The 25875-nt window shown below is 48.6% G+C and overlaps 1 protein-coding gene and 1 long non-coding RNA gene across 3 annotated transcripts; one reads left to right on the forward strand and one right to left on the reverse strand.

Moving 5' to 3' along the window:
* Window positions 1–10490: 10490 nt before the first annotated feature.
* On the forward strand, window positions 10491–12132 carry LOC123054584 (uncharacterized). 2 transcript variants are annotated; one of them, XR_006426255.1, is made up of 4 exons: window positions 10491–10658; window positions 11063–11133; window positions 11265–11403; window positions 11490–12132. It is a non-coding gene; the product is annotated as an uncharacterized lncRNA (long non-coding RNA). The 2 variants fall into 2 exon arrangements; XR_006426253.1 differs by having other exon boundaries at window positions 10498–11133.
* Window positions 12133–12170: 38 nt separating this feature from the next.
* On the reverse strand, window positions 12171–14009 carry LOC123054583 (LRR receptor-like serine/threonine-protein kinase FLS2). Its single transcript, XM_044478384.1, has one exon. It carries the CDS (start codon window positions 13988–13990, stop codon window positions 12545–12547), a length of 1446 nt encoding a protein of 481 aa, XP_044334319.1. The 5' UTR covers window positions 13991–14009; the 3' UTR covers window positions 12171–12544.
* Window positions 14010–25875: the final 11866 nt, after the last annotated feature.

Raw genomic sequence — 25875 nt, forward strand, 5'->3', positions numbered from 1 at the left:
TAGCGAACACCAGACCAACTTGACTAGCCACACCAGGAGAGGGAGCAGCCTAAGCCCTGGCCAGCCTCCCTTCTTCCTCGATACAGCTCTTGGATCAACTCTGTACTGTCGCATATCAACCATACTCGGCAGGACTAGGAGTGTTATCTCTCCGGAGAGCCCCGAACCTGGGTATGTCTTGCATCCCACGCTCGCTTATGCCGACCTCACCTCTGGAGCCCACTAGTGCCCTCGAGCTTCCTCCTATCTTTAGCCATCCCTTGGCATCTGCCGTGCGCCCACCACGACAGGTTTGGAATTGGATGCGTGTGAATGATGGATCGATCGGTGGTGGTGGTGCGACGAAAACCGGCGGCCGCGGGGACGAGGCTGGTCATCGCCCATCGGGCTCGCAGCCATTCCATCGTGTGGCTCTTGCAACTACAACGGTAACGGACGGTTTCGGGCCTACACGTACGGCTCACAAGCGCGGAGGTCTTGTTACGTGTATTTTGCTACTGGTTCTAGTGAGTAGTGTAGGGCACATTTCGCTGATGATTATGTGGTTGTAAGCTTTACTCTGTTTGGAAATTGGGCATCTCCAAAGCTGCTCCGACATCCGTCCGCGGGCAGGTGGGATCAGTCCGCAGACATGGATGCGGAAATCGGGCATCCAACGATGCCCGCATATATTTCAACCGTTGTTTAACACTAGTGCAGAACCGGGATATAGCACTGGTTCGTAAGGGCCTTTAGTGCCGATTCTGTAACCGGCACTAAAGGGTGGGGACTAAAGGTCCCCCCCTTTAGTACCGGTTCAGCACGAACTGCCACTAAAGTGCCACCACGTGGCACGTGCCAGAGCCGGGTGCGGGGAGACCAACACCAACCGATACTAAAGGTTTGGGGGGTTTGGTTTTATTTTTTATTTTTCCTTTAATTTTGTGTATTCAGTTTAATTTAGAGATTGTTTTTACATTATAATGAGTTGTTAAATCATTAGGTGAAAGTACTGCAGATTAGTTTCAACTAGATGCATGGATCCTAGCTAGCTAAGTGATCAAGTATATGCCATATCCATATTACTTGATCACTTAGGATGTCCTAATAAGTGATCAAGTAATATGGATATATGGCATATACTTGATCACTTAGCTAGGATCCATCCAATTGAAATCTGCGGTTTCTTTCATAAATGATAACTCATCATCATTATATTAATATAAAAACTCTTGCATCATATCATCACCAACAACAGTACTAGCTAGCTAATAATCATCATAGTCGTCATTACCACTATTTAACCATTATATTCATTACCGCTATCTAATCACCACCAACACTAGCTTAAAGAAGAAACATTCACTTGTACGTACCAGAAGCAAAGATATCATCGAGTCATGAGATTATAAGCGTTCATAAGACCACAAAAGCAAATCACTTGGAGATTAAGTTCAGGACGAATAACACGGACATGAGAGGACAAGTACTGAGAGCATGAACTAGCTAATCACTCCTGCTGCTCTCTCTCAGGTAAAATAGCATAGAACATGTATAGCTCTCCTGATTCATCATATTGGAGCATGCAGATGAACCTGTCTCCTAATCGTGGGCTGCGCTTCTGATTGCTGCCCCCTAGTACTTCTCTGCGATCCTTCACAATTTTGCTCCAGTCTTTCACTATTAAGCATTCCTCGGTTGTAGAAATCCTGAATGCACTCATGTGCAATGTAGGATGTCTTGGCCGTAAGCTAACCATTGACATGCGACCGTTAGTACCGATCCACTGAGGCACAACTATCATCGGGAGTCCCTGTTGAAGAACATCGTATAGTAACATACTTAGCAATGAAGTTTAGCTTAAAAAATAATGTATGCAAAAGATGCACTGACGACAAATAGTAAAAATCTTACCATCTTTCCTAAATAGATGTGACCGTAGTTCAATACAAACACTATTGGTCGCACTGTTTGAGTACTAAGATTTTTAAGTCTAGGAAAATAATTTCTCTTGACAGCATCAAGATCTTCAAGCCATGAAACATAATGACTTATCTCCTTGCAGTTTAGTTCAGCCCCGGGACAGTGGACGGTCCTGTCTACCAAGCGCCGGACATGTTTGCTTGAATGGAAATAAGCTGTAAACAGAAATTAGTTGTCAACTATTTTTTGAATAAACAATATCGAAGACATAAGTATGGTTGAGAAACTCCCATAATGGTAGAACTGGAGGCGTCTGTACATCGACCCAGATGTCTCTATTACCTTCAATATCACCTTCCGGGCAAATATCAAAGGTGATAACCATATCAGGCTCAAATGCATAAGACTTGCATAGTGCTTGCCAAGTTTTGCATTCAAAATAGGTGTAGGCGCCTGCATTGTATAATTTGACGTCAAAGGTATAACCATGCTCGGTCTTCAAGTAAACTCTATTTACCTCCATAGTATTCATATGATTGAAACCTATCTTATCCAACACAAAAATTCTTGCATGGCAGGGATACGCTAGTAGAATAGTAAAAAATGAAAATTATAAGTTGAAGCAAATTAATGAAGCATAAGTCATGCTTAATTACGAAAAAAGACTTGTCGTTGTGACTTACTGTATCCACTTTGGAGGTCTCATCCAGCTTGATTCTGAAGCGCCTATCATCAACTAGGAAATTTCTGTCGCACAGGCCGCGCTCGTCTTCGCAGTATTCGCACATAACGAAATCATTTTCGTCGTCAGACGACATTTCCTATGTTCATAGTTGAAACACTAATTGATAAACACTTACTAGTTCTATTAATTCAACTAATTCAACTAGCTAGTTCTATTAATTCATGTAGTTTATATATAGTAAAATTTTAATTAGATAATCAAATATCATATACCTAAATTTAATATATCTAATTCATCTAACATTTGACATTAATATATATACATATATAATTCATCTATAACAAAAAGTATAAATAACACTTACTAGTTATAATTAATTCAACTAGCTAGTTCTATTAATTCATCTAGTTTATATATAGTAAAATTTTAATTAGATGATCAAATAGCATATACCTAAATTTAATATATCTAATTCATCTAACATTTGACATTAATATATCTAATTCATCTAAGTAAAAGTATAAAAACACTTATTAGTTCTAATTAATTCAACTAATTCAACTACCTAGTTCTATTAATTCATCTAGTTTATATATAGTAAAATTTTAATTAGATGATCAAATATCATATACCTAAATTCAATATATCTAATTCATCTAACATTTGACATTAATATATCTAATTCATCTATAACTAAAAGTATAAACAACTAACTCATCTAACATTAATATCTAGCTAATTCATCTAACATTTACTTGTGTGTGTGTGTACTGTGTGTGTTTACTTGTGTGTGTGTGTGCAGAGGGCGCCGGCGAGCGGCAGGGGGCCGCCGGGGCGGTCGATCTTACAGCGGGGCGATGGCCGGCGATGCGAGGCGATGAGGACGGGCCGGGGCGGCGACGGGACGCGCGCGACGGGGGCGGCAACGACGTACGGGCCGGGACGGGCTGGAGCGGCGCGCGACACGGGGCGGCGAACGACGGGGAGGGCTGGGACGGCGACGGGGCGCGCGCGACGGGGGCGGCGACGACGGCGACGGGCTAGGGCGGCGACGGGGCGCGCGCGACGGGGGCGGCGCAGGGACGGGCGCGACGAAGCAGATGAACTAACTGAAATTTTCGTAAGTGCTGTTTATATAGGAAAGGCCTTTAGTATCAGTTGGAGCCACCAACCGGTACGAAAGGTCAAATTTGGCAGCCTAAGCGGCGGGAAGCGACCCCTCTTTAGTACCGGGTCGTGGCTCCACCCGGTACTAAAGACCCGTCCTTTAGTACCGGTTAGAGCCACGGACCGGTACTAAAGAGGGTGTGCTCCCGTTCCGCGGTGCACAAAGTTTAGTCCCACCTCACAGAGCGAAGGGCAGCTGCACTGGTTTATAAACCCAGCCACGGCTGCTCCTTCGAGCTCCTCTCTAAAGCAGGCTTCTGGGCCTAACTTTGCCGCGCTGCCCTGTGAGCGCCCTTATGGGCCTGCATTACCATGCCCAGGGCCGAGTAGGCTCACTGGGCAGCACGCAAACAATTTTTTTATATAGTTTTCTTTTCTGCTTTATATATTTTCTTCTATTTATTTCTGAGTAGTTTTTTGCTGTATTTGGAGTTTCTTTGTGAATATTTTTGCTTAGGTACAAAAAATTTGAATAGTTTAAATTTGAATTATTTGAAATTTGTGTGAATCACTAGTTTGCGAATAACTTAACTTTAAAAATAGATTTTCAGTGATTCTTTTTTCTTATGTTTAATATTACTGAGTTTTATCATTATATTCAAATTGGTAATACGTTGGGAGTTGTAATAAGTTATTAAAATTTTGAATTGCCGGTGTAACAGCGTTTTCGTCCGAAACCCTGATACTTCGAAAGAGATTGTCTAGTTTGTACATGAAGTGCATCCAGTTTTTGACGTAACCCTCTCTACTTTTTTGCACAAGCTATGTGGGTGAAATGATGGTACCATGCCAAGTTTCAGCCTTTTAAGAGTTCATTTGTTGTCCTTTTCAATTTCAGGGTCGTTTAGCTCAAAACAAATCAATAAATGCATGGAAAATAGAAAATGAAGGCAGAAAGCATTGAAAGCTGATGACGTGGCTTTGAATGGTCCATGCTGAACGCAAAAAAAGTCTGGAGTTGTAATAAGTTATTAAAATTTTGAAGTGCCGGTGTAACAGATGAGTTTTCCTCCGAAACCCTGATACTTCGAAAGAGATTGTCCAGGTTGTACACGAAGTGCATCCAGTTTTTTCCATAACCCTCTCTACTTTTTTGCACATAATATGCGGGTGAAATGATGATACCATGCCAAGTTTCAACCTTTTCAGAGTTCATTTTGTAGTGCTTTTAAATTTCACGGTCATTTAGCTCAAAACAAATCAGTAAATGCATCAAAAATAGCAAATTATGTCAGAAAGGGTTGAAAGTTGATGACGTGGCTTTGAATGGTGCATGCTCAATGCAAAAAAAGTCCGGAGTTGTAATAAGTTATTAAAATTTTGAAGTGCCGGTGTAACAGATGAGTTTTTGTCTGAAACCCTGATACTTCAAAAGAGATTGTCCAGTTTGTACACGAAGTGCATCCAGTTTTTGCCGTAACCCTCTCTACTTTTTTGCACATGCTATGCGGGTGAAATGATGATACCATGCCAAGTTTCAATCTTTTCAGAGTTCATTTTGTAGTGCTTTTCAATTTCACGGTCATTTAGCTCTCAAAAGAAATCGATAAATGAATGAAAAATAGCAAATGATATCAGAAAGGGTTGAAAGTTGATGACGTGGCTTTGAATCATGCATACTGAACGCAGAAAAAGTCTAGAGTTGTAATAAGTTTAAAAAAATGAAGTGCCGGTGTAACAGATGAGTTTTTTCGTCCGAAACCCTGATACTTCGAAATAGATTGTCCAGTTTGTACACGAAGTGCATCCAGTTTTTGTCGTAACCCTCTCTACTTTTTTGCACATGCTATGCGGGTGCAATGATGATACCATGCCAAGTTTCAACCTTTTCAGAGTTCATTTTGTAGTGCTTTTCAATTTCACGGTCATTTAGCTCTCAAAACAAATCAGTAAATGAATGAAAAATAGCAAATGATGTCAGAAAGGGTTGAAAGTTGATGACGTGACTTTGAATCATGCATACTGAACGCAAAAAAGTCCGGAGTTGTAATAAGTTATTAAAAATAAAAGAGAGGCGCAACGCTCACCTGCACGTTGCTTAGCTTCAGGCCTTGAGAAACTACACATACCTCCGTGCAGTCTACACCATTTCAAGGCCTGAAGCTAAGCAACGTGCAGGTGAGCATTGCGCCTCTCCTTCATCGTCTCTGCACTCAGGGCTTATAAACCTTTGCAAGTGCCTCTCGCTTGACGAGGTGGGACTAAAAAACAGCTGCAGGAAGAATCAACTAAAGAACTCTAGTACCGGTTCATGCCACGTGCCGGTAATAAAGGTGCTCGTGGATCCCCAGCCTTAGAACCGGTACTAAATGAAATGCCTTTGTAACAGATGAGTTTTCGTCCGAAGCCCTGATACTTCGAAAGAGATTGTGTAAACATGTAAAAATATACATAAAAATACATTGATCAGTACCATTTCAGCCAAAACGCGCTACTGCTACAGAGAAATACATCAAAAATACATTGATCATCAATGATCTTTTTGTGTAGAATCTGAATTGTCAATAGGAATCCTCACCGGTTGGTTTAAGAACCGGTGAGGATTCCTATTGCGGCCACAGATCCTACACATAGAGTTCAATGAAGACCAAGTGCTCGTGATAGTTTGAGAAGTAACATATTTAAGGTGGTAAAAACTCTGTTAGCGGAGCGAGGTGGGACTAAAAAAGCGCTGCAGAATGAATCAACTAGAAACCTCTAGTATCGGTTTGTGGCATAGACCGGTACTAAAGGTGCTGGTAGGGCCCAAGCCTGACCACAGCCTGCCATAGCCTCTTTAGTACCAGTTCGTGGCATGAACCGGTACTTAAGGTTCACCATGAACCGGTACTAATGAGCTCCGCCCACCTAGCCGTTGGAACCGGCACTAATGGTCACATTAGTGCCAGTTCATTTCCAAACCGGGACTAATGTGCTTCACATTAGGCCCTTTTTCTACTAGTGTAATTTTAACCATTGTTTAAATTAAACAGACGAAATTCATGCAAACTAGACGAAATTCATTATATTTCTGACAACTTTTTACCAAATCAGACTCTAAACCTAATCTAAATGACTGTCGGTGCCTGTTCCCCATGTCCAGCCACGAGCCCCGAGAACTAAAGCTCCGGCTCTTGCCTTCGCCTTCTCGAGTTCCGCCCACCAAGCTTGGCTTCCACGGGAGGAGAGGAGCGATGGCCTTCTTGGGACCCGACTGGTGGTTACCTATCATGCACTATTCTTCCTCGCAGCCCGCGGCGCCCGCGAACGTGCCAATTTTGTGGTCATGGCGGCAGGGCGCGGCCGGGGCGGAGCTGGCGATGTCCTCCTCCTCGTCACTCTTGCCCCCACACCTCATCCATCGCCTCATCGAACTCCCTGTAAGCGCGGCTTCTAACTCCGCCTAACGTTCGCGGTACCGCCAGCGGTCATGGCGGATCTCGCGGGCAGAGCGGTAGGACTGAGCAACGCTCCTGCTCAGGCACGTCCACGTCGATGGATGTGTCGGCGGCGAGTAGCTCCTCTACGCGTCGGTGCTCCTCGATGAGGCTGAGGTTGTACGCCTCATCTTCCTGCGCCTGTCGGAATTTGGCCTCCTGCCCCTCCCATAGCATGTCCGTGTATTGCGCATGGGCCTCGCTAATGGTGAGACCGGCATGCACCGGCAAGGAGGGTAGTGACTAGTGTAGGCCACATTTCACTAATGAGTAGGGCATCTCCAATGTTGACCCGCAAATTCCCTCCTGCGTCCATCCACGAACAGGGATCAGTCCGCAAGCACGGATGCCGGAGGCGGCCATCAAATGCTATCATGTATATATCCACCAGTAAAAGGTATTTTCAAATTCAAATGAACTTTGATCCATAGCGCGCAACGGATCACATGTCCGATCCAACTAAAAAGAGACAAATATGCTTAAGTTTTTACATGCCCAATCACAAAAGAATATTAGACCGGCAGCCCGTGCAAAATTTTGAGATTTTCTGCCCTGCCCGATAGACAATCCGAGCCTCCACGCTCAAGGTTCCATCGCAGCCGCGTATGCAGCCTTCGCCTCCGCCTCCTTCTCTGTCACCTCCTCCTCCTCCTTGCCGTGGCATCCAACTCATCATTCTGCAACATCTTGTAGCGGACGGCTTGCATGATCATCCTTGCGCCGGCATCCAAAGACTCCAAATTCAAGGACAACATCTTGTCGTCCATCACATCGGCTGCGATCTACACCTTCTTTTCTTCGAGCATCACCTTATTCTCCTCGAGCAGGGTCTGCTTCTCTTCGATCAAGGCTCTCTTCTCTTCGAGTGCTAGCTTCTTCTCTGTCGCCTCCATCAACAGTTTAAACCTCTTCGCCTTTTTTTTCCTCCTGGATGTCTGAGCGCTTCACGTATGCCTCCTCCTTCTTGGACAAGATGTCCTCGAACCTCTCCATCATCTTGACCGCCGCACCTTCTTGCTTAGCCCTCTACTCCTCCCACTTCTTTCTTCGAAACGCCCTTCTAGCCTTCTTCGGTGGTTCTTTTGTTGGGTCGGTTGAGTCACCGGTTTCTTCCTCGCTTGCTTGCGCGGCGGTCTTAGCTATGAATAGGTTCCACTTCGGTTGGCCATTCAACTTCTACCAACAATGCATGATGGTGAAGTTTTTCTTCCCCAACTTCTTGACGACCATACACGCACGAGAAGGCTACATAATAAAATATTGTCAATAAAACTATGCATATCCAAATAGTGATCAACAAAATTATGCATATCCGGCTAGTGATCAACAAAACTATGCATATCCGGCCAGTGATCAACAAAATTATGCATATCCGGTGACAAAACTGCGCATATTTGGCCTATGGTCAACAAAACAAAGCATATTCGACTACAAACTGCATATACGGCCAATGATAAACAAAACTATGCATATCCGGGTAGTGTGCATATCCAGCTACAAAACTATGCATGTCCGGCAAGTGATCAACAAAACTATGCATATCCAGCTAGTGATCAACTAAACTGTGCATATGCGGCTAGTGATGAACTAAACTATGCATACCCGGTCAATGATTAACAAAACTATGCATATCCAGCTAAAAAATTTGCATATACGGCCAAATGAACTTACTTGCTCGGTCATTTAGGCACCACTAGGCACCGTGCGATGAGATGCGCCAAGTGGCCACAATACTTCGACATGGCCTCTTTGATGGTGTACCATCAATAGTTGGGGGACTTTGGTTCACGGTTGCACATGACCACGTCGGAGTAGGACGCGAAATGTTTGTGTTCATGGAATCATGTGCGAATGTCCCCAAAATTAAGCCCTTCTACTCTGTGCCATGGATTGGACCGAGGCTAGTGGCCAACCAAGCAATGAACAAGAGCTCGTCCTCCCGCATGTTGAATCTTTCTCCTCTACCCTTCTTCTTTGGATCACTTGCAAAATCGTCTAGATCACCGTCTTCGTCGTCCTCACCCTCCTCCACATCCTACTGCGCCTGTCTGGCAGCCCAATCCTACTATTGTGTGCCCATGCCGGTCTGCTGCGTGCTGGTCTGGGTGCAGCCCTCACAAGTGGAGAATTGGCTAGCCATAAAAAAAATTGTGGCGCGCCATTTTCAATCAATACAAGACAAGTAATAAATATGGAGGTATGTCTTGATCGATATCGTCGGCATAATTCGTACGTCATCACTAGGGCCCTAATGATGGAAGGAATTTTATTAGGCAGCACTTATATGGAGGTATGTCTTGATCGATGTCGTGTCTCCGAGAAGTGGAAATTAATTAATCATCTTAGAAGTGGCGCCATGCGAAAATGGTGAGTGGACCTAAAATCTAGCGACGTTGGTCTAGACTCTAGAGACACTAATACCTCGTGAAAGTATAAAATTAATTGCAATACAAGACAAGTAATAAATACGTTAGATATTCCATCTATACCTTCCAAAATCTAGTAAAATGGTGGAAGTCATTTCTTATTTATTTTTCTCATAAGAATGCCGACCTATCTCTAACTCTAACACCAATACTAGGCCCCGACAATGTTGTTGTCCGAGGACGTATGGACGTATGTCTCCGACGAATCTCATGGGATTTGGGCGGCGTTGATCTTGGGCGGATTCCCGCGGACCCAGTCTTCGTTCATCTTCGTTCGTGTGTCTTCGGGTTAATTCTTCTGACATATGCTTCTCTTCATCGACACGATTGTTGTTCTAGTGCGCTGGTCCTACGGGGTCTTAGCATGATGATTCCTGACTGTCTACTGCATACAGTTTTATCCGGCTCTCGTGTAGGGGGGGGTTTAGCTATTTTGGTGTTCCTTGTGCTGCCATGACAGAGAATAGATAGCAAGTCCACAAATCTCTACTACCTAAAAGAACCGTAAGGTTCTGTATCCCCTCTTAGGTCGCTCCCTTTCGTCTGCCCCCTCTATGCTTCCGCTTCCTTCGTTCTTCCCACCGAAAGCTCCGGAAAAGAAAACATCTCCGCTCGCCCCGTCCCAGCCGCCACCGCTCCCCTGCCCTCCCCCTCCCCACCCTACCCGCAGCCGCTCATCCGCTCCTCCCCATCTATCTCGATCCCACCGCTCCACACCCCGGAGGAGAGGCAGCGACCGACGGGATACGGCGTCGTGGCGTGAGGACGGCCCAAGCACCACCACGACGGCAACTCGCCGCTACCGTGGCATGGACTGGCGTCCCATCTCCAACTCCAAGATAGGGATAAGCGCTCGTGATCCCCACTCCCCCCCCCCCCCCCCCCCCCCCCTCTCCTAAATTCCTAGACCCCCTCCCGTCTCGATCCCGCCCACGTTTTGATCCAGAGGCTATTGCAGCACTGGCTGCTTGGCGACGGAGAGGCTCGGCATCCTGCACCACGAGAGCAGATTGGGTTTTCCTATGCTCGATTCCATTGCTGGACCGCTGGAGTGGGTACTGGGTGAGTTGGAGTTCGATTTCGTTATGGATGTGCGGCCCGTGGTAACAATTAGGGAGAGGTATTTAATCTGTCGGCTAGGATCTGCATTGGGATTTTGAGAATTAAGTGTGACCAAGCGGTGTATAGTTGTCAATCAATTCCGTGATTTGAAGTTTGCCCTTAATTAGAAACCTGAAACTCAAGAACGTGGGTTTATGTATTTTATCAGCCTAAATGAAATAAATCAGTTACTTTGCACAACCAAGTCGATATTGTGTTTAATTAGTAATTAGTGAAAAAATATTGCATATATAATTAAGAAGTTACATGAGCAGGTTCCATTGTCAAGATGAGGGCATTGGCATACAAACGCATTGCTCTGAATATTCTGTTCCTTACAAGCTCGTATGTATTACATGCACCAGGAGGGAAGGAACACCGTCTGCGGAGTTACTTATGACAGTACTTTTTTGGGTCATTCAATCAGTGGACTCTGGTATAACTCCTGACAAATTCTTGAAATCTTTAGTCATGAGTATCATTTATCTTTTACACTCTTGTTTTCCTCACTTATGTCTGTCCAGGAGTATAGTCGATCAATTTGCTTGCTTACATATCTTTACGTAGGAATTTCTGTGTTGCTGGCATTTACAACTTCATGCTATGGGGTGGGGATACAAGTGTGAAAACTTGGAGATCAATAAAGGGACAAGTTGTTTAGCATTTATCTACCCTCTCGGCAGTGATTGCATAACATGGCCGGCAGGTTCTTCGCCAGCTCTAACTCCCTGGTCTGACTAGAGATGTATATGTGCTTGGCACTTGACCCAGCTGACACATATGCCTGTGTAGATCATTGGTGTCTGCGCCATCTGCTGGTGGATGGCACAAGAGGTGTTCAAGCGAGTGAATGACATGTACGCCGTGGCGGCACAACCCTGTTTCGGGGAGAAAAGGACTGAGGCCCTATAGGTAACAACACATCATTCAGCCACGCGAAACAAACTTGTTAAGTACCTCATTGTTATACTGCACACACTTCTCGTAATACTTAGCCAAAACTATAAATAGCTGCGGGATAAATTGTTCTTGTACAAACAAGGGGGTGGCTTTTCGATACACTTTGGAGAAGACCCTGCTGTTAAAGAAGATTATGATGGTACAGAGCACTCCGGAAACTAGATACCAGACACCAACATGATTTGATTGTCCAGTATATTTGATGCTGCAAAATCTGGAAGCTGCAAATGTAATGCTGAACATCTCATTTCAAAGTATTATGTAATGATGTTTTTTTCTCTTTTAACTTTTTCTTTATATCTTAATAAATGTCGCGGTTATTAATTTAACTTTGGGATAAGAATACGATTTTCTGTCTCATTTGGTACATAGAAGCTTGAGCCTTTTCCCTTTTGTGTTCTCATCCATTATTATCTTGCATAAATATATGATCGTTGTTTTTCTCTTGCTAAGCTATTTTGTACAAATTCATGCTTTAACCAGTAACCACTACTATTCTTCTCATGCAGATACGCGGTGAAATAAATTATATTCCATGGCCATTGAATTCGATAATTATACTGGTTTCTTTTTTTGACTCAAACATGTAGGGTTTTCTGAAAGCATTAGTTTTTTGACTGTTAGAAAGTATATATGAAGGAATATTTCTGGGTAGTTCAATGTCTTTTGATTGTAAGACTAAACTATATACCATCTACATATCTTTATTTAAACAAATACATGCATTCGGATTGTATGATCCTGTAACAAAAGCAGAACTATTTGGATGCAGTTTTGGTTGAGTTGATTCTTGATAGTATCACCTCAATATGTCACCCATGCATACATGAGGTTTTTCCCGTTGCAACGCACGGGCACTCACCTAGTAAAACATAAAATATGTACTTCTACCACAGCCCACCGGTGAAGTTGTTGCTTGCTAGGACCAGAGTGCGGAGGTTGACGCAGTGGAGCAGGTCCTTCGGTATACTTCCGTTCAGCGAGTTGTTGCCCACTGAAAAGAACACGAGGCCCTGTAGCTGGCCAAGCCCAGCAGGCAGGTGCCCTGTCAACTCGTTTGATGACATGCTCGCGTTGGACAGCAACGTGCAGTTGGCTATGCTCACCGGAATTGGGCCGGACAGCGAGTTGCTGTGGATGATGAGCTTCCGGAGATTCCGGAGCGCCCCGATGTTCTCCGGCAGCCGGCCAGACAGGGAGTTGTTGCTGAGCGACAGGTATGTCAGGTTGACAAGATTCGTCAGAGATGTCGGAACCGTGCCGGTGAGCCGGTTATCATGGAGCGTCAGCGTCTGGAGCGACCGGAGCTCGCCAAGCTCCGGCGGGATCGAGCCGGTCAGCCGGTTCTTGGACAGCCCAAGCGATACTAGCTTCGTGCACCGCCCCAGCGAGCTCGGGATCTCGGACGACAGCGCGTTGTCGTACAGGCGCAACTCCTCCAGGTTCACGAGCTCCCCAAGCTCGCGAGGGATGGCGCCGGTGAATCGGTTGCTGTATATGTTGAGCCTGGTGAGGTTCTTGCAGCGGCCGAGCTCCGACGGGATTGGTCCGGAGAAGCGGTTTTCCACCAGCTGAAGAATCCAGAGGTGCGAGAAGTTCCCGATCTCCGGCGGGATCGAGCCGGACAGCTTGTTGGCGCTGAGGTCCAGCGACTTCATCTGCGTGAGCTTGGCGAATGACGGCGGAAGCTCGCCGTCGAGATTGGTCATAAAGGCCTCGAATATCTGGAGCTTGTCGAGATCGCCGATGCAAGACGGGATTTGGCCGGTGAGGTTGTTGGTGTCCAGGCCGAGCGCCCACATCGCCGAGCAGTTGCAGAGGCTGCTCGGGATGCCGCCGCTGAGGGAATTGTTGCCGAGGTCCAGGAGCTCCAGGCTCCCCAGGTCGCCGAGCTCCTGGGGAATGCCGCCGGCGAAGCCGTTCTCGGCGAGGATGAGCTGCTGGAGCTCGCCGAGGCGGCCGAGTTGCGGCGGGATGCCGCCGGTGAAGGCGTTCTCGGTGAGGTCGAGGAGCTGGAGCGTGGAGATGTTGCCGAGGAACGGCGTGAGCGCGCCCTGGAGCTGGGTCTGGAGCAGCTGGATGGACGTGACGCGGCCCGCGCCGTCGCAGGCGACGCCGGTCCAGTTGCAGTGCCGCGGCACCCCGCCGCGGACGGCGTCGCCAGCCCCCACCGTCCAGCCGGACAGCGCGCCCAGCGGGTCGGCGGTGACGGCCTTCTTGAACGCCAGCAGCGCCTCGAGGTGCAAGGGTGCCGACGCGTCCGCCGCGAGCAATGCCACCGCCAGGCATACAGCGAGAACGGGCGGCAGCAGCCAAGTGTGACGAGCCACCATTTCTAGTGCGATCTTTGTTCCTTGCAGACTTCAATCTCATTGAATCGAATAAATTCGCGAGTGCTTTTAAGCAACACCGGACCATGATGTCGACGTCTGTGTGTGTGAGTGTCAACCCGAGGCGCGTTAACAGGCGACGAAAGGGACCAGATTGACTCGAAATCTGGCGGGAAGTTTGATTCAAAGGGAGAATAAGGTGGCAGTCTTGCCGTGCCGACATGGCTTAGGTGCCGTTTGGTTCTAAGGCTATCCCTCGGTGGGATAGGGATAGCCAGATTTTAAGGGGATGCCATATATTTGGAAGGAAGGATGTGATGGCTGGGGATAACCCGATTTAGCGAATATTCCATCGAAAACTTGGCTACCGATAGCCGCGAGAAACTGGCGGACGAGGGTAGCCACCCACCCGCGCCGAAGCGTTTTGCTCCTTTTTTCTGTTCCGACGGCGGCGGCGGCGATTCCGGATCGGAGCAGCGGCGCTCGAGGATCCCCTCCTCCTCGTCCTCCTCTCTCTATCTCTCGCCATTTCTGCCTAGCCCTTTCTCTGAGACTCTGACTTCCCCTCACGCTCTTCCACCCACCTTGGTGCCCACCCGACGGCTGCTATGGAAGTGAGCGCTGGCGGCGGGGAACGGGGGTGCCGGGGAGCCGGAGAACGGAGGCGCCAGCTGATGCATCTTTCTTTCCCTTCCTCTGCAGCTAGAACGGAGGAGCACCGAGCCGACGAATAGATCAGCAAGGCAGTCCTGATTTGATGCATATGTTCGATTTCGTCAGTGAACAACACTACTGCAGGAATATAGACTACTGATGTGTGTTCATCCATGCCATACACTACTGGTGCGTGTGTTTGATGCTGATGTCCCCCTTTGATGTCTGTTTGATACTACTGAGATGATATAAAAGCCTACACTACTACAGCCTCTGCAATATTAACATTGGTTTGTAGATCGACCAAGAATTTTAGCATAGCCTTCAGTTGTGTTCCAGCGTCATTAAGGTGATCGATTTTTCTCTAACTTAAGGAACAAAGTTTGCTCTATTGGAATGCGCAGAACGATTGTATAATGAGCTGATTGGAAAAAATGCATAACTTTTTTCACCATGCCATAAAAAGGGGCGCGTACTACGCGTCACCCGGATGATGCCGGGTTGAAATAAGCCGCCTTGCCCGCCGTTGATTAGCGCCAATACAGTATGATTCAAGCCGCCGGATTCACTGATGACTGGACATCTGGACCACGGCATGAATTCCATCCCAACTTGCACAGCCTTCAGGCACCAACGCCACATCCCACACGTGTGTAACTCTAGCGAGCAGCAGCTAGCCGGCTTAGAGAACGTAGCAGCAGCCACGTCGCCGGTCACCTCACAGCAACACGGCGAGCTTGGCATACATCGTCCACGGCAGCAGCGCCGATGAGCACCAGTGTTGCAGCAACGCCCCTACTGCGATCACCCTTTCAAGCACCATTGATGCTCCATTGCTGCACCGGCCATACTTCGTCACCCAGCTATGCTCCATTGCAGTGTCGGTGATGCTCCGACGGCTCGGCGATGCTCCATTCCAGCACCGACGATGTTTGGACGGTCCGACGATGCTTTATCGTAGCACCGGTGATGCTTCCATTCAACGCCATCGATGTTTCGACGGTCCGACGAATGCTCCATCACAGCACGGATGATGTTTGGACGGTCCGATGATGCTTCATCGTAGCACCGTTGATGCTTCATCGTAGCACCGTTGATGCTCCCATGCAACACCGCCGATGTTTCGACGGTCCGACGAATGCTCCATCACGGCACCGGCGATACCCCGGCAGCCCGACGACCCTCCATCGCAGCGCCGGTGATGCTCCATTGCAGCGTCGGCGATGTTCCGGTTGTCTGACAAATGCTTCATTCCGACACCGGTCATGCTTCATTGAAGCTCGGTGACCCTCCTGTAGCACCGCACGGCGCTCATCCCCTTTCAGCATGGCGGCGGTTAGAGAGTCGGCGATGCTCCATCATGGCACCCACCGACGATGCCCCGGCAGCCCGGCGACCCTTCTTCGCAGCACCGACGATGCTCCATTGCAGCGTAGGCGATGTTCCGACTCTCTAACAAATCCTTCATCACGACACCAGTGATGCTTCATTGAAGCTCGGTGACCCTCCTGTAGCACCGCACGACGCTCGCAAACAACGCCGCATCCCCTTTCAGCATGGCCGCGGTCGGAGAGCCGACGATGCTCCATCAGGGCACCGACGATGCCTCGGCAGCCCGACGACCCTCCATCGCAGTGCCAGTGATGCTCCATGCAGCATCGGCGATGTTCCGGTTGTCTGACAAATGCTTCATTCCGACACCGGTCATGCTTCATTGAAGCTCGGTGACCCTCCTGTAGCACCGCACGGCGCTCATCCCCTTTCAGCATGGCGGCGGTTAGAGAGTCGGCGATGCTCCATCATGGCACCCACCGACGATGCCCCGGCAGCCCGGCGACCCTTCTTCGCAGCACCGACGATGCTCCATTGCAGCGTAGGCGATGTTCCGGCTCTCTAACAAATCCTTCATCACGACACCAGTGATGCTTCATTGAAGCTCGGTGACCCTCCTGTAGCACCGCACGACGCTCGCAAACAACGCCGCATCCCCTTTCAGCATGGCCGCGGTCGGAGAGCCGACGATGCTCCATCAGGGCACCGACGATGCCTCGGCAGCCCGACGACCCTCCATCGCAGTGCCGGTGATGCTCCATGCAGCATCGGCGATGTTCCAGCTGTCTGACAAATGCTTCATCGCGACACCGGTGATCGGTGACCCTCCTGTAGCACCGCGCGACGCTAGCAAGCAACGCCGCATCACCTTTCAGCATGGCGGTCGGAGAGCCGGTGATGCTCCATCGCAACACCGCGGCTGCACAACATCACCAGAGTTGCAGCTCCATTGTCCGCCCCATCTCGGCTGCCGTCGCCACAGGAGTCGTCGTAGAGCCGGCAATACTCCATCGTAGCACCGCCGCGCACATCCCACCCTCGTCAATGGTGTCTCGTTGTTAGAGCATGCGCCGCTCTGTCGCAGCATCCGACACCACGGATGCTGCTTTGCAAACACGATTTGAAGCTCCGAAGGTCTCCTGCGGCACCAAGCGCGTCCCCGAAGCACCGCTGGACGGCGAGCCCCTGCAGTCGGGCTTGATTAGCGGCTTAGCGTGCAGCAACCGGCGCCTCGTCTGCAGCCTCGTGGCCCAGCCCCGCAACACCAGCGATGCCTGCGACGACACAACTCCACTGCAGTGCAACTGACCTATGCTTCAATCTCCGTCCCGACCCTGGCTGAATCGCGGCCGTCACAGAACCCCCGTGGCCCCGTCGGGCCTCGTGGCATCTATATGCGCGGCATGGGCGGCGGTGGCCGAGGGGTTACAGCAGCTTGCAGCATAGGTGCTTGGGGGTGGGGTGGAGTTGCGGACTTGCGGTCTGCACTGCAGCATGATTTGAGTTGGCGCGGCGGCTACAGCAGATGGCGACGTCGTTGCCGGGGAGAATAAGAGAGACGATAGAGACAAGGGAGAGGATAAGATACGAGGTTTCTGGAGGGGTTGGAGGAGGAGATGCGCGTGAGGCCCGCAGCCACGTGTCGAGTGGAGGAGGCGACTTACGCTCCCGTGAAATCAATCGGCTGATTTAAAACGTTTCCCATAAAAAGGTGTGTCATTACAAGAATATATCTACTTCTCATCCTTCCATCCAAACAACAAAATTTGGCTATCCAACACAACCAATCCCATTCAACCAAACAACCAAATGTGGTTATCCCTAACCAGGTGGTTGGGGATATCACCAGCCAATCCAACTTCGCCCTTGAACCAAACGCCCCCTTAGATAACAGAAAATGGATGATGGTTTCAGACCAGACTAGATTCTCTTTGCAGCGAGCACTAAAAAGGAGTAAAATTGCAGAGAAAATTGATAACAGATGATGGTCCATGGAGAAGAGAAATTGCTCTTTTCAGCGAGCTTTAAAAAGGAGTAAATATCACTGGTGGTCCCTGTACTTGTCTCGCTGGTTCACTTCGGTCCATGTACTCAAGAACTTAGAGCAACTCCAACGCGCCGACGTATTTTATCCGTGCGTGTTCGTTTGGGTTAAAACGGACACAAAAGCCGGCACAACGCGTCGACCCAAACGTACGCGCGTTCACCTTTTGTCTGCCCATTCTCGGCCCACACTGACCGGTCAACTAGCTAGTCACTGTGTACTCACCCAGCTTCGTATTTTCTTTATGTTGACCGGTCAACTCTCCACTGACGCGGGTCCCATATGTCAGTGAATAGAAGAAAGAAAGAGAAGGATAAAACGTTGCACCAGTGGGGATTCAAACGGGAAAGTTCTGAGTGAGGGATCGCACGCACTAGCCACCTGAGCGCAAAACGAGTTCTGTCATAAGCAGAGCTCCACTCTGCTGTAGAGAGTGTTCTATTAGGCTAACAGTGACCGTTAAGGCATCTTTAGCCCACCCCTTAAAAGAGCTTAACTCTAGTGCAACCCTCAAAACGTTCAAGTTCTCAAGGAGTGAGGAGTAGTGTCGGCGGCCGCGTTCCTTGCCTCCGATGGCCACCCGCAACCCTTCCAATCTCCGGCCACAAAATTCCGGCTAGATTTCGACAAAATTCCTGTGAAGTTCTTCTCCGAAGGAATTGGAGGTCAGCACATGATGAAAATCACTGCAAGCTCAGTCATATCCATGAAGACGGAACCCATCTATTTCTCTATGCAATTTCTGTGTGAGAATCTGAAACTATCTAGAAATTACTTGGACATATCGGAGGTTCTATCGAGGATTGCGTTATTGTTCCCCGAAGAGACTGCGGACATCCTCTTTTTTCCCTTGAAGTGGTCATTGTTGCTAGTTGGAATATTTGAATACTTAAAAAAAGCTCGAAGTCGAAGCTGAAATGTTTTTTTCTTGAACAGGGCATAACTCCTTTCCATTACTGCGACATAACGGACATACAACAGTCTAAAAAAGGAAGAAAAAGGGGAAAGCGAGTTCAAGCATCGCCGGAAAACCCACTGTGAGCACTCGTCATCGAGATTACCCACCGTGGGACCATATCTCAGTAACTAGTTCCAGGGCCTACAGTCCCCACCAAGCACCAAACTGCTCACAGCTGAGCAACAAAGGCCAGACCCACGCAGGGGAAGAGTTTAACAAACAAAACATAGCTAGTCCAGGAAGCTGAAATGTGTGTGTGAAACCTAGAAAACATGGGCTAAAAGTGATGGCAGTGTGTTTTTCTTAACAAAAACCATGAGTACAGCGCCCAGTAGGGGATAAGCTTGGAAGAAATCATTCGTAGAGAGGGTGACACTGGAGTGTCCTCTTGACCAATCCGGACCAAGTTGCGTAGCCTAGCAATCGGCAGCACTCAAATCATGGCGCAGGTCAAAGTCATGAGAAAAACACCCGTCGTGGAGCCATGGAGGCCAGTAGCTGGTCATGCGATGAGAGCCGCAGCCCGCAAGCCTGCAAGTGCGCGAGGAGAAGGACAGGCCGAGCGAGTGGTCTTTGTTCGGTTTCCAGCGACCCCATGCACATGCATGATTTCAAACTGTGGGTGTGGGTGGCGATGGCTCCTGCAAGTTGCTGAGCACGGGAGCTGCAGCTGCGTTGGCAGTACACGGCGCCCGCCTTGTTGCGTGGAATCCGGAAATGGGTCTGGATACGTGCGTGTGAATGATCGGTGGGGGTGGTGCGACGAAAACCGGCGGCCGCGGGGATGAGGTTGGTCATCGTCCATCGGGTTGGCATCCGTTCCACCGTGTGCGCAACGGCAACGCACGGTTTCGGGCCTACACGTACGGCTCCATGGCGCGGAGGTTTTGTTACGTGTATTTTGCTACTGGTTGTAGTGAGTAGTGTAGGCCACATTTCGCTGATGATTATGTGGTTGTAAGCTCTTCTCGCTGATGATTATGTGGTTGTAACTTGTAAGCTCTTCTCTGTTTGGAAATAGGACATCTCCAACGCTGACCCATAAATTTGTTTCGATATCCGTTCACGGATAGATGGGCCCAGTCCGCAATACGGATGCGGAAGTCGGGCATCCAACGCTGTCCGCATACATTTCAACCACTATTTAAACTAAACGGACGAAAATTCATGCAAACACGATGCATTCCATATACATGACGAAATTCATTACATTTTAGACAATTTTTAACTAAACCATTCTCTAAACCTAATCTAAGTGATTGTCGGCGCCCGTTCCCCATCTCCGGCCATGAGCTCCGAGAACTGAAGCTCCGGCTCTTGCCTTCGCCTTCTCGAGTTTTGCCTCGGCGCCCACCAGCTCCGCCTCTGCAACCCCACGAAGTGAAGCTGTTCGCCTTCACGTCGCCGTCAAGTGGCTAATCAGCCGACGATGTTTAGCCCACCAAGATTTGCTTCAACGGGAAGGGAGGAGCGATGGCCTTCTTGGAACCCGAGCGGCAGCGACCTACCATGCACTACTCTTCCTCGCTGCCGACGGCGCCTGCTGACGTGTTGGCTTCGTGGTCGTGGCGGCAGGGCGCAGCCCGGGCGAAGCTGGCGATGTCCTCGTCGTCGTCACTCTTGCCCCACACCTCATCCGCCGCCTCGTCGAACTCCCTGTAGGTAGCTTCTAACTTCGCCCGACGTTGGCGGTACTGCCAGCGGTCGTGGCGGATCACGCAGGCAGAGCGGTAGGATTCGAGCAACGCCTCCTGCTCAGGCACATCTCGATGGATGTGCCGGCAGCAGGCAGTTCCTCCGCGGGTCGGTGCTCCTCGAGGAGGCCGAGGTTGTAGTTCTGGTCGACCTGCGCTTGTCGAACTTGGCCTCCTGCTCCTCCCGCAGCATGTCCGTGTATTGCGCACGGGCCTCGCTGATGGTGAGATCGTGTTGGAAATATGCCCTAGAGGCAATAATAAAATGGTTATTATTATATTTCCTTGTTCATGATAATTGTCTATTGTTCATGCTATAATTGTGTTATCCGGAAATCGTAATACATGTGTGAATACATAGACCACAACATGTCCCTAGTGAGCCTCTAGTTGACTAGCTCGTTGATCAACAGATAGTTATGGTTTCCTGACTATGGACATTGGATGTCATTGATAACGTGATCACATCATTAGGAGAATGATGTGATGGACAAGACCCAATCCTAAGCATAGCACAAAGATCGTGTAGTTCGTTTGCTAGAGCTTTTCCAATGTCAAGTATCATTTCCTTAGACCATGAGATCGTGTAACTCCCGGATGCCGTAGGAGTGCTTTGGGTGTACCAAACGTCACAACGTAACTGGGTGACTATAAAGGTACACTACAGGTATCTCTGAAAGTGTCTGTTGGGTTGACACGGATCGAGACTGGGATTTGTCACTCCGTATGACGGAGAGGTATCTCTGGGCCCACTCGGTAATGCATCATCATAATGAGCTCAAAGTGACCAAGTGGTTGGTCACGGGATCATGCATTACGGTACGAGTAAAGTGACTTGCCGGTAACGAGATTGAACGAGGTATTGGGATACCGACGATCGAATCTCGGGCAAGTAACGTACCGATTGACAAAGGGAATTGTATACGGGATTGATTGAATCCTCGACATCGTGGTTCATCCGATGAGATCATCGTGGAACATGTGGGAGCCAACATGGGTATCCAGATCCCGCTGTTAGTTATTGACCGGAGAGTCGTCTCGGTCATGTCTGCATGTCTCCCGAACCCGTAGGGTCTACACACTTAAGGTTCGGTGACGCTAGGGTTGTAGAGATATTAGTATGCGGTAACCCGAAAGTTGTTCGGAGTCCCGGATGAGATCCCGGACGTCACGAGGAGTTCCGGAATGGTCCGGAGGTGAAGAATTGTATATAGGAAGTCCAGTTTCGGCCACCGGGAAAGTTTCGGGGGTCACCGGTATTGTACCGGGACCACCGGAAGGGTCCCGGGGGTCCACCGGGTGGGGCCACCTATCCCGGAGGGCCCCATGGGCTGAAGTGGGAGGGGAACCAGCCCCTGGTGGGCTGGTGCGCCCCCCCCTTTGGGCCTCCCCTGCGCCTAGGGTTGGAAACCCTAGGGGTGGGGGCGCCCCCCACTTGGCTTGGGGGGGAAGCCACCCCTTGGCCGCCGCCCCCTTGGAGATCAGATCTCCTAGGGCCGGCGCCCCCCCCCCCCCCGCCCAGGAGGCCTATATATAGTGGAGGGGAGGGACGGCAGCCGCACCACAGCCCCTGGCGCCTCCCTCTCCCTCTCGTGACACCTCTCCCTCTCGCTGAGCTTGGCGAAGCCCTGCCGAGATCCCCGCTACTTCCACCACCACGTCGTCGTGCTGCTGGATCTCCATCAACCTCTCCTTCCCCCTTGCTGGATCAAGAAGGAGGAGACGTCGCTGCTCCGTACGTGTGTTGAACGCGGAGGTGCCGTCCGTTCGGCGCTCGGTCATCGGTGATTTGGATCACGACGAGTACGACTCCATCAACCCCGTTCACTTGAACACTTCCGCTCGCGATCTACAAGGGTATGTAGATGCACTCCTCTCTCTCGTTGCTAGATGACTCCATAGATTGATCTTGGTGATGCGTAGAAAATTTTTAATTTCTGCTACGATCCCCAACAGTGGCATCATGAGCTAGGTCTATGCGTAGTTTCTATGCACGAGTAGAACACAAACTTGTTGTGGGCGTAGATGTTGTCAATTTTCTTGCCACTACTAGTCTTATCTTGTTTCGGCGGCATCGTGGGATGAAGCGGCCCGGACCGACCTTACACGTACGCTTACGTGAGACAGGTTCCACCGACTGACATGCACTAGTTGCATAAGGTGGCTAGCGGGTGTCTGTCTCTCCCACTTTAGTCGGATCGGATTCGATGAAAAGGGTCCTTATGAAGGGTAAATAGAAATTGGCATATCACGTTGTGGTTTTACGTAGGTAAGAAACGTTCTTGCTAGAAACCTATAGAAGCCACGTAAAAACATGCAACAACAATTAGAGGACGTCTAACTTGTTTTTGCAGCATATGCCTTGTGATGTGATATGGCCAAAAGGATGTGATGAATGAAATATATGTGATGTATGAGATTGATCATGTTCTTGTAATAGGAATCACGACTTGCATGTCGATGAGTATGACAACCGGCAGGAGCCATAGGAGTTGTCTTTATTTTTTGTATGACCTGCGTGTCATTGAATAACGCCATGTAAATTACTTTACTTTATTGCTAAACACGTTAGCCATAGAAGTAGAAGTAATCGTTGGCGTGACAACTTCATGAAGACACGATGATGGAGATCATGGTGTCATGCCGGTGACGAAGATGATCATGGCGCCCCGAAGATGGAGATCAAAAGGAGCAAAATGATATTGGCCATATCATGTCACTATTTGATTGCATGTGATGTTTATCATGTTTTACATCTTATTTGCTTAGAACGACGGTAGCTTAAATAAGATGATCCCTCGCAATAATTTCAAGAAAGTGTTCCCCCTAACTGTGCACCGTTGCGAAGGTTCGTTGTTTCGAAGCACCACGTGATGATCGGGTGTGATAGATTCTAACGTTCGAATACAACGGGTGTAAGCCAGATTTACACACGCAATACACTTAGGTTGACTTGACGAGCCTAGCATGTACAGACATGGCCTCGGAACACGGAAGACCGAAAGGTCGAGCATGAGTCGTATAGAAGATACGATCAACATGAAGATGTTCACCGATGTTGACTAGTCCGTCTCACGTGATGATCGGACACGGCCTAGTTGACTCGGATCATGTTTCACTTAGATGACTAGAGGGATGTCTATCTGAGTGGGAGTTCATTGAATAATTTGATTAGATGAACTTAATTATCATGAACTTAGTCTAAAATCTTTACAATATGTCTTGTAGATCAAATGGCCCACGTTGCCCTCAACTTCAACGCGTTCCTAGAGAAAACCAAGCTGAAAGATGATGGCAGCAACTATACGGACTGGGTCCGGAACCTGAGGATCATCCTCATAGCTGCCAAGAAAGATTATGTCCTAGAAGCACCGCTAGGTGACGCACCCATCCCAGAGAACCAAGACGTTATGAACGCTTGGCAATCATGTGCTGATGATTACTCCCTCGTTCAGTGCGGCATGCTTTACAGCTTAGAACCGGGGCTCCAAAAGCGTTTTGAGCAACACGGAGCATATGAGATGTTCGAAGAGCTGAAAATGGTTTTCCAAGCTCATGCCCGGGTCGAGAGATATGAAGTCTCCGACAAGTTCTTCAGTTGTAAGATGGAGGAAAATAGTTCTGTCAGTGAGCACATACTCAAAATGTCTGGGTTGCACAACTGCTTGACTCAGCTGGGAGTTAATCTCCCGGATGACGCGGTCATTGACAGAATCCTTCAGTCGCTTCCACCAAGCTACAAGAGCTTTGTGATGAACTTCAATATGCAGGGGATGGAAAAGACCATTCCTGAGGTATATTCAATGCTGAAATCAGCGGAGGTGGAGATCAGAAAGGAACATCAAGTGTTGATGGTGAATAAAACCACTAAGTTCAAGAAAGGCAAGGGTAAGAAGAACTTCAAGAAGGACGGCAAGGGAGTTGCCGCGCCCGGTAAGCCAGTTGCCGGGAAGAAGCCAAAGAATGGACCCAAGCCTGAGACTGAGTGCTTTTATTGCAAGGGAAGTGGTCACTGGAAGCGGAACTGCCCCAAATACTTAGCGGACAAGAAGGCCGGCAACACCAAAGGTATATGTGATATACATGTAATTGATGTGTACCTTACCAGTACTCGTAGTAGCTCCTGGGTATTTGATACCGGTGCGGTTGCTCATATTTGTAACTCAAAACAGGAGCTGCGGAATAAGCGGAGACTGGCGAAGGACGAGGTGACGATGCGCGTCGGGAATGGTTCCAAGGTCGATGTGATCGCCGTCGGCACGCTACCTCTACATTTACCTACGGGATTAGTTTTAAACCTCAATAATTGTTATTTAGTGCCAGCTTTGAGCATGAACATTGTATCAGGATCTCGTTTAATGCGAGATGGCTACTCATTTAAATCCGAGAATAATGGTTGTTCTATTTATATGAGAGATATGTTTTATGGTCATGCCCCGCTGGTCAATGGTTTATTCTTAATGAATCTCGAACGTGATGTTACACATATTCATAGTGTGAATACCAAAAGATGTAAAGTTGATAACGATAGTCCCACATACTTGTGGCACTGCCGCCTTGGTCACATTGGTGTCAAGCGCATGAAGAAGCTCCATGCAGATGGACTTTTGGAGTCTCTTGATTACGAATCATTTGACACGTGCGAACCATGCCTCATGGGTAAGATGACCAAGACTCCGTTCTCCGGAACAATGGAGCGAGCAACCAACTTATTGGAAATCATACATACCGATGTGTGCGGTCCAATGAGTGTTGAGGCTCGCGGTGGCTATCGTTATGTTCTCACTCTCACTGATGACTTGAGTAGATATGGGTATGTCTACCTAATGAAACACAAGTCTGAGACCTTTGAAAAGTTCAAGGAATTTCAGAGTGAGGTTGAGAATCAACGTGACAGGAAAATAAAGTTCTTACGATCAGATCGTGGGGGAGAATATTTAAGTCACGAATTTGGTACGCACTTAAGGAAATGTGGAATCGTTTCACAACTCACGCCGCCTGGAACACCTCAGCGAAATGGTGTGTCCGAACGTCGTAATCGCACTCTATTGGATATGGTGCGATCTATGATGTCTCTTACCGATCTACCGCTCTCATTTTGGGGCTATGCTTTAGAGACTGCCGCATTCACTTTAAATAGGGCTCCGTCGAAATCCGTTGAGACGACACCGTATGAATTATGGTTTGGGAAGAAACCTAAGCTGTC

The sequence above is a fragment of the Triticum aestivum genome, chromosome 2D (genome assembly GCF_018294505.1).
Source record: "Triticum aestivum cultivar Chinese Spring chromosome 2D, IWGSC CS RefSeq v2.1, whole genome shotgun sequence".
NCBI classification, from domain to species: Eukaryota; Viridiplantae; Streptophyta; class Magnoliopsida; order Poales; family Poaceae; genus Triticum; species Triticum aestivum.

What these genes read in the sequence shown, in the direction of transcription:
- LOC123054583 (XM_044478384.1), bottom strand. Translation starts at nt 13,990, where the DNA reads ATGGTGGCTCGTCACACTTGGCTGCTGCCGCCCGTTCTCGCTGTATGC.